The sequence below is a fragment of the Camarhynchus parvulus genome, chromosome 18 (assembly GCF_901933205.1).
Source record: "Camarhynchus parvulus chromosome 18, STF_HiC, whole genome shotgun sequence".
Classification (NCBI taxonomy): Eukaryota; Metazoa; Chordata; class Aves; order Passeriformes; family Thraupidae; genus Camarhynchus; species Camarhynchus parvulus.
In genome coordinates, this window is record NC_044588.1 from 8,207,313 (window position 1) to 8,215,939 (window position 8,627).

The 8,627-nt window shown below is 49.6% G+C and overlaps 1 protein-coding gene across 1 annotated transcript in view; it reads left to right on the forward strand.

Moving 5' to 3' along the window:
- LOC115911235 (heparan sulfate glucosamine 3-O-sulfotransferase 3A1-like) overlaps window positions 1-7,910 on the forward strand; it is a 34,077-nt gene extending 26,167 nt beyond the window's left edge. The window contains exon 2 of the mRNA XM_030962064.1: window positions 7,292-7,910. Coding sequence (XP_030817924.1) covers window positions 7,292-7,910 — 619 coding nt within the window. The remainder of the gene's footprint in view (window positions 1-7,291) is intronic.
- The last annotated feature ends 717 nt before the right edge of the window (window positions 7,911-8,627 follow it).

Genomic DNA, 8,627 nt, shown 5'->3' on the forward strand with positions numbered 1-8,627 from the left:
CTGCTGTCCTCTTCCAGCAGGGACTGACCCTCCTGTGTGCTGGGATGGCAGAAGGGAGCTCTTGATTTGCGCTTGCAAGGGATGTAAAAGGATCATGTCCATTGTTTCAGCTGGAAAATCCTCCTTCGGCATGACAGACATAGAGGGAGTCAGCAGGTTGTAATGAACAATCACTTTTAATTTGGGGAGGACACTGGGAATGTGATGAAATCACTGTGAGCCTGATTTTCTCCCTTGTAGGAATCAGCTGGTGCTGCAAGGATTTGGCAAAGCTCCTTATGAGTGGAGCTCTGCTCACTGCTGGGGTTAAACTGAACATGGTGCTGGGGAGACCGGAGGAGATGAGTGTTGGCTCCAGGTCTGATGGGACACGAGGAGTTTGTCCTTCCCAGTGCATGACTGGAGCTGCTGGGAGTGCTCTGAGGCTGGGTTAAAGAGCTCATGGCCAGCCCAAGGGGACGTCACACCAAGGGCAGTGACACCAAGCACTGCAGAGGTGGCTGATGAACCCAGCCCCAGCCCTGACACAGAAAGATCCTTTAGAAGATGCCTGGTGGTGTCTCCATTCCCATACAAAGGATGGACACATGTTGAAGGGGCTGTGACCAAAAGCCCTGGGGCTCTTCATCTGTTCCTGGTAGGCAGAGGGGCTGGGATTTACCAGCAGTTAACCATTGGAGAGAAAACAATCTGAAACACCCCTTCTCCAAAGGCCAGCTGGGCAGCCCAGAGGAGCTGGAGGTGCCACCTGTGATTGCCTCAGCCTCGATGAGTTTCTTGTTCCAGCAGAGAAAATCGATGGCTTGCAGGGCTAATGGCACCAGGGAGTTTCTGCCTGTCAATAGCACTTAGGCCCTGCTGCTCTCCAGATGTGCCTTCCAGCAGGGTGGAGTTTTTGGGAACCTCTTGGCACAGTTTGCTCTCCCAGACTGGTCACGGGATGCTGGGACATGGGAATCACCTCTGAGCACAGCACTCCCCACTACCTGCTGCCCTCAAAGCAGCAGCCCATCCCCTCAATAATTCATCAGAGCAATTAGACAGAGGGTTTGCGTGCTGTAATGAGCTCTGATCCACACGCTCTCCATCCCAGAGGAGCAGGGGGCAGGAGCTGAGCACAAGAGGGACAGCAGGGCACGGGGCTGGAGAGCAGAGCCCCCTCCTTGTGTGCAGCTGCTGCCCCTCACTGCTCTGCCCCGAGGCTCTGCAGCCAGGGCAGTGACACCTTGGCACCTGTCAGCCTGTTCTCTGAGTTCTTCCAAGCCTTCTGATCTTTGCATTCTTGTAATGAAAGTTTCTCACGTGCTTTTCTGTAAATAATCATTGGTTTACGTTCTTTTCTGGAGGAGGAGAAATGTGATGGACTGTTGGTTTGGCCAGTGTCATTGGAGAGGTGGCACTGTCATCCTCCAATCCACTGTCACTCTTGAAAGTCTATAAATGTTGGAGTCAGAAATTAAACTGCCCTTCTTCTTACCTTGGAGATTCCAGGATCTGCGTCATTTTATTTCATGTCCTAGAGCGACAGACCCCAAGGGCAGTGACACCAAGGGCAGTGACCCCAAAGGGAAGGGACACCAAGGGCAGTGACACCTGTCACTCCATTCTCCAAGTTCTTCCAAGCCTTCTGATGTTTGCATTCTTGTCATGAACTTTCTCACACACTTTCTGTAAATAATTATTGATTTACGTTCTTTTCTGGAGGAGGAGAAATGTGATGGACTGTTGGTTTGGCCAGTGTCATTGGAGAGGTGGCACTGTCATCCATCCAATCCACTTCTAAAAATCTATAAATATTAAAGTCAGAAATTAAACTGCCCTTTTTTTTACTGTGGAGGTTCCAGTGCCCTCATCATTTTATTTCGTGTCCTAGAGGGACAGACCCCAAGGGCAGTGACACCAAGGGCAGGGACTCCAAGGGCAGTGACACCAAGGGAAGGGACACCCAGGGGAGTGGCACCAAGGGCAGGGACACCAAAGGGAGGGACACCAAGGAGAGTGGCACCAAGGAGAGTGGCACCAAGGAGAGTGGCACCAAGGGAAGGGACACCAAGGGCAGGGGTGACACGAGGTCACACTGTGCAGCTCTGACAGGGTCTCCTGGGGGTGTGTGACCCCCTTATCTCGGGGACACTGCTGTTTCCTGCCTTGGCTCCCTGAGGTGCAGGAAGGATCTTCGCCTCTGGAGTGATTAGCAAACAAGCTGCATTCTCCATGACATTCCTTAGATGGATTTCTCAGCTCCTCAGGAAGGGATGAGGCTTCCTGGCTATGACCTCCTGGGAGCTGGCTGTGCCAGACCATTCTGGAGGCAGTGAGATTCCTGCAGTGGGTTGTTTTTAAATGCTGAGGTGGTTCAGCCCAATGCTGGAGGGAGTGGAGGTGCCCTTGGCACTGGGTGTGCAGCTGGGAGGGTCTGCAGAGGACTGTCACAGACATCTTCTATGAAAAATCCTTTCCTTAGGATTGTTCCTCCTGAGAAGCTGAGAGGCCTCAGGAACAAAATGTAAACAATGATTATCTGCTGCTGTGGAATCCAACAAGTGGATTTGTGATTGGCCCACATTGGTTGTTTCTAATTAATGGCCAATCACAGCCCAGCTGGCTCAGACAGAGTCCGAGCCACAAACCTTTGTTATCATTCTTTCCTATTCTATTCTTAGCTAGCCTTCTGATGAAATCCTTTCTTCTATTCTTTTAATATAGTTTTAATATATAGTAATATATAGTAATATATATAATAAAATAATAAACCAGCCTTCTGAAACATGGAGTCAGATCCTCGTCTCTTCCCTCATCCTAAGACCCCTGTGAAGACCATCACAGAGGACCCCTGGGTGGGAAATGGATTTGTAGGGAATCCTCAAAACCTGGCAGAATTCTCAAAGCCTGACACACAGTGTGCATCTGTGTGCAGACCTTCAGATGAGAAATGCTGACTTTGAAATGCCATGGGATAGGACAGACATTGCTGAGAGAGAAATGGAGCTAGAAACGAGTTTCAAAGGATGGCCTTGCAAAAAAACCCATATATATATATATATGATATATCTATATGATATATATAATATAGATATATATGGATGGAGAAGAAATCCTGGGCAAAGAGGATTTTTCAGAAAATATGGCAGTGACAGGAGGGAGCTCGTTGCCCTGGGCACAGGGACCGTGCCAGGGGGGCAGGACAGCCCCCTCAGCACATCCTGAGGGAGCAAATAATGCAGGGATTGTTTCCTGACAGTGGGAGTGAGGCAGTGCTGCTGGAAACCTTTCTGACCACAGGCAAGGGAAAAAAGCCACAAATATTTCAGCAGGTGACACCCTCATCCTGCGTGGCCTGCAGTGCTTCCGTGGGGATGGAAGAGCAGAGACAAAGGCAATTCCAAGGCCCCTGACTTGTTTTGTGAGGGTGCAGGATGCTCTGAGAGATGGCAGTTGTGTCACAGATCCCTCCAATAACACCAGAATTTCCCTGAGCTGTATCTTTGTGCAGAGAGAATGCCTGAACAGCAGGATGGTAGGGATAGCAGACACCCAGGGCTCCTTGTCCTCTCCCAGGGCTGTTCCTGCCTCTTGTTTTGCTCCAAGCCCAGCTTAATCCATCCTCATTAAAATCAGTGGCAAGAGTGTCCTTTTGCTATTGGGTTTGATTTTACATCCAACACCACAGTGAGTGATTTTCTTTTTTCCTGGCAGACCTCTCTGATCTTTTGCCCCTCTCCTTTCAGCTTCCTCAGTCTCACAGCTTTTCTCGGAGGGTTTTTTTTTTTTAATTTTCCTCAGTTTCCTGAAATGCATCCTTCCCTGTATCGATTTCACCTGAGATCTGAAGGAAGGCAGAGCAGGAGGCTCAGCTGACTCCCATGCACACTCACAGCTCATCAAAGCCAATACAGAGCCTTGTGAGAGCTGCTGGGGCAGCACAGCCCCTGGGCTTAGCAGCTGGCCTCATGGGAGGGAGGAATTAATCTCTTTAGGCAGCATTTTTGAATTTCTGTCTCCATCCACGCTCCTGGTTACATGGAGTTATCACTCTTGCTAGAGCATCTTTCTTTTCAATCATCTCCTGAACATGCTGCAATGGCACTTCTGGGAGTGTGGGCTGAGCTGGGGGAAGGGGAGTGCTTCTGAGAGCTGGTTTGGGTTTTTTTTATAAATTCCTCTTGCAGAGTCACTGCTTAAAATGATTTGGAAGAAAAAGAGAGAGGGTGGGGTGTGGGAACCCAGGACATTGCTCTGGCTGCCCTGGAGGGCTCCAGACCCTGGCAGGGGGCTCAGAGACCTTGGCACAGAGTCAAAAACACCCGTGCCTTTGATTTTAACCCATGGAGAAAATTACTGACCTTATATGAGGATTTACAAGCCATGAGAGTTTAATTAGAATGATAGTGAATTTGTCACAGAGTGAAAAGTAGAATTTTAGGTTTTTAGAACGGGGGTTCAGAAGCCAAGAAGGAGAAATCTGGGTGTGTCCTGTCCTTCTTTCTTCTTCTTGTCCTCCATCTTTTGCTGGGATGGTGGCACTTCTGGATTGGTTTAGAGTAGAGACAGACTGTCTAACATAGGTGATAGGTATTGGAAAATTATTGTAAATAAAGCACACGTAGTTCTTAGTATAAAAAGCCAACACCACCCCAAGGGCAGGGACTGTGCCACAACCGAACCTGCAGGACAGATGTCAGCAGGTCAGACAAAGAATGGAATAGAAAAGAGAAAATAAACAACCCTGAAAAGCAGAGCTGAAGAATCCTGACTCCTTCTTGGATTGCAGGGCTGGGAAAAAGAGACTTTCTGACACCTCGGGGTCATCTCAACCACACAAACCCCGAGAGTGGAAGAAGAAGAAGAAGAGGAAGAAAGAAGAAGTAGAAAAAGAAAAAGTAGAAGAAGAAGAAAGAAGAAAGAAGAAGACGAAATGAGTTGCTGGTGGCCGGAGTGGCCCAAGGAGCAGCATGCACCCCTGTGGGGCTGCACCAAGCCAGGATGCTGGCTGTGCCTCAGTTTCTCTGTCCTGCTTGTTTGGTAGCTCCATGATGGTGAGGGCTCTGTGTTCCCCCAGGGCTGCCAGCCCTGTCACACGCCTGTCACCACCGTGTCTGGCTCCTGCCTGGGGACAGAATTCTGGCACTGGTTCTGGGGAGAGGTCAGAGATGAAACAAGCCCCCCCAGACAGTTCATTTTCCCTCTCTGCCCTGCTGCTCCACCCTGTGACCGTGCTGCATTTCTGGGAGCAGATCTGGCCCTTCCTTACCCTTTTCCACTGCGCCCAAGCCTTATTGCAGAGCTGTGGGCTCTTTCAGAAAGAGCAGCATTTTTTTTAATAACAGTTTTCCCTGCAATGACCCTTTCAGTGGCACCTCCTTAAAAACAGCACTTGCCACCAGGACAGATTTCCTTTCCCACCACTGCCTCAGGCTGGGGTCTCCAATCCCAGCCAGACCCTGGACATTGCTCCAGAGGAAAATCAAGCTGCAGCAAAGCAGGGAAAAGCTAACAGAGAGCAGATTTCCCCCTTTGCAGTTTGCTTTAAGGTGTTATCCCATCCATTGGCAGCTCATCCCAAGCCATGAGAGCAGGAAGGTGCTCTAACACCACATTATTGTCAGTGGGGATTCCCTCTGTCTTTACATCTTCAGGATGCATGAGAGATCTTTCATCCTCCTCAGCTTGCTTATTCCTCAGCCTGAATGTCCCAAATTCTTGGAGTTTCCCCCCAGACAGAAACCCTCAGCAAAGGTTTGACTTCTCTGGGAGCGCATCCTTGCTCAGCCCCTGTGTCAGGTGGCTGCAATTGCTTTAGGGAGAGGGCCATTCCTTGCTCTCTCATTTCTAACATAACAGCCTGGGGTTTGGTTATTATTGCTGTTTTTAGCTGCTGTTGGCTTTTCGTTGTTGCTTTTTTGATAGATGGCTTCAATTTTGCTGGCAGATTGCTCAGGTTTGCAAAGCAGATGCTGCTGCTGCAGGGTGGGGGCAGCGAGGCGGGCAGGGAGCATTCACCCCACACACGGGGTCAGAGCCAAGGGGGCAGGGTCTGGGGGGCTGCTGGTGGCATGGTGGAGACCCTCAGAGGGGCTGCAGCCACCCCCCAGTCCCCCTGGGAAGGATGGGACCGTGGGAAGGTCAGCTGTGGAGAGGGAAACTGCTGAGGATGGGTTTGTGTGTCACCACACGATGGGGTGGGAATCTGGTGGTTTGTAGATGCTCCTGAGAAGGCTGAGCTGGAAAAGAGGCCAAACAGAGTTAAAGTAGGGATTTATTAAAAGGCTCTCTTGAGTGCATCCACCTTGGGCAGCGCCAAGAGCCCAGCCAGGGCTGCACCCAAGATGAACCAAAATAGTCCCAAAATGCACAACCAGGCACGGGGTCAGTCACTGGGATCAGTTCTGCTCCATTTGCACCTTGCAGTTCATTGTCCCATTCCAGCTTTGGCCCCTGCAGTCCCATCCTTCTTGTTTTTCTCTCTTCAGCCCACATTGTTTGTACTCCTGGGCTGAGATTTGGATCATTTGTCCTTGGTCCCCAGCTGGAGCAGGAATTGTTTTGTCGCCCTGCTCTGTGCACAGAGCTCAGCATCCCCTGATGTGAAGCTCAAAATTACACACTAAAGCAGCACAGAATGTGAAAACTATAAAAGCCAAAACGTGAGGCATCAGTGGGTCTGGGTGTGTTATAGCAGTGATGTGTGTGAGGGATGGGATGTGCTGTGGCATGCAAGAGGGATGAGGAGGACAAGGAGAGGAGCTGGGAGTCACCTGCTCCTGTGGCTCCTTCACCTCACTTTGGGCAAACAATTTCCATATTGCATTCCACTTCAGCACAACACAGGCACAGCAAGCGAGATAAGAATTGTGTTTTCCTTCTTCCTTTCCTTTCCTTTCCTTTCCTTTCCTTTCCTTTCCTTTCCTTTCCTTTCCTTTCCTTTCCTTTCCTTTCCTTTCCTTTCCTTTCCTTTCCTTTCCTTTCCTTTCCTTTCCTTTCCTTTCCTTTCCTTTCCTTTCCCTTCCCTTCCTTTCCTTTCCCTTCCCTTCCCTTCCCTTCCCTTCCCTTCCCTTCCCTTCCCTTCCCTTCCCTTCCCTTCCCTTCCCTTCCCTTCCCTTCCCTTCCCTTTCCCTTCCTTTTTTTTTTTTTTTTCCTTTTTTCCTTTTTTCCTTTTTTCCTTTCCTTCCTCCAAGAGATAAGAATTGTGTTTCCCTTCTTCTCAGCTCGTCTCACAGCTTCTGTCTGTTCAGCGGGCGTGTGAACACCGCACATTTTGGCCCTGACATGTCCCTCGTTCCCCCCTCTGCAGGGAGCTGATGCCCAGGACACTGGAGGGGCAGATCACCATGGAGAAGACCCCCAGCTACTTTGTCACCAAGGAGGCCCCAGCCCGCATCTCCTCCATGAGCAGGGGCACCAAGCTGATCGTGGTGGTGCGGGACCCCGTGACCAGAGCCATCTCGGACTACACCCAGACCCTCTCCAAGAAGCCTGACATCCCCACCTTTGAGAGCCTGACCTTCAAAAACAGGACTACAGGCCTCATAGACACCTCGTGGAGCGCCATCCAGATTGGCATCTACGCCAAGCACCTGGAGAACTGGCTGCTGCACTTCCCCATTGGGCAGATCCTCTTTGTCAGCGGGGAGAGGCTGATCAGGGACCCCGCGGGCGAGCTGGGCAGGGTCCAGGACTTTCTGGGCCTCAAGAGGATCATCACGGACAAACACTTCTACTTCAACAAAACCAAGGGCTTCCCGTGCCTGAAGAAGGCGGAGGGCAGCAGCAAACCCCACTGCCTGGGCAAGACCAAAGGCAGGACCCACCCTGACATCGACCAGGAGGTGGTGCAGAGGCTGAGGGACTTCTACAGGCCCTTCAACATGAAGTTCTACCAGATGACAGGGCAGGACTTCGGCTGGGACTGAGGCTGAAAGAAATAATTTAAGAAAAGGAAAATATAATATAATATATATCTATTTTTTTTACGTATCAGTAGAGAGGCGGGGGGGGGGAAATATGGGGAAAAAAAAATAATAGCTGTGCTGAAACACACTTTGCTTTTTTCCTTTTTTTTTTACACTGCTTTGTTTCCTTTCTTCTCTCAGAGAAGAGGTGCTGTGCACTCCCAGAAAAGGAGGCTGTGGAGAAACAGCCTGGTCCTGCTGACACGAGCAGCTTTCCTCAATGGGCCCAAGGTTTAGCACAGGCTCTGGAAAAAAACACAGGTGCAAAGTTTTTAGCAGGGACAGGGGTGCTTGGGGTAGCTCAGAGTCTTCCTGAAAGTTCAGCCAGGTTTTGGCTTGCAAGGGCCGTTTTGGCCAGACCTCACCACTTTTGACAATAAAACAAAGGTGGCTTAATACCTAATTTGGCTTTCCAAATGTTACCTTAGGGGATTTTTTTATTGCATGAAACATTTGGTGAATTTTGCTTCCACTTATCCAATTTTTTTGTTTTACTTTTACCCCCCCCCTTAAATCAAGCTCTTTTCATCAGCCGAGCTTATTTTTCCTCTTAAGGAAGCCAAAACCAATAATCCTTTGTTTTGTTTTGAGAGAAAATAATTTTGGTAGCCAAAAGTGAAAGAACACAAATGATTCTTTGGACTTTATAATGAAAATTGCCAGGTAGTCAAAAGCTTT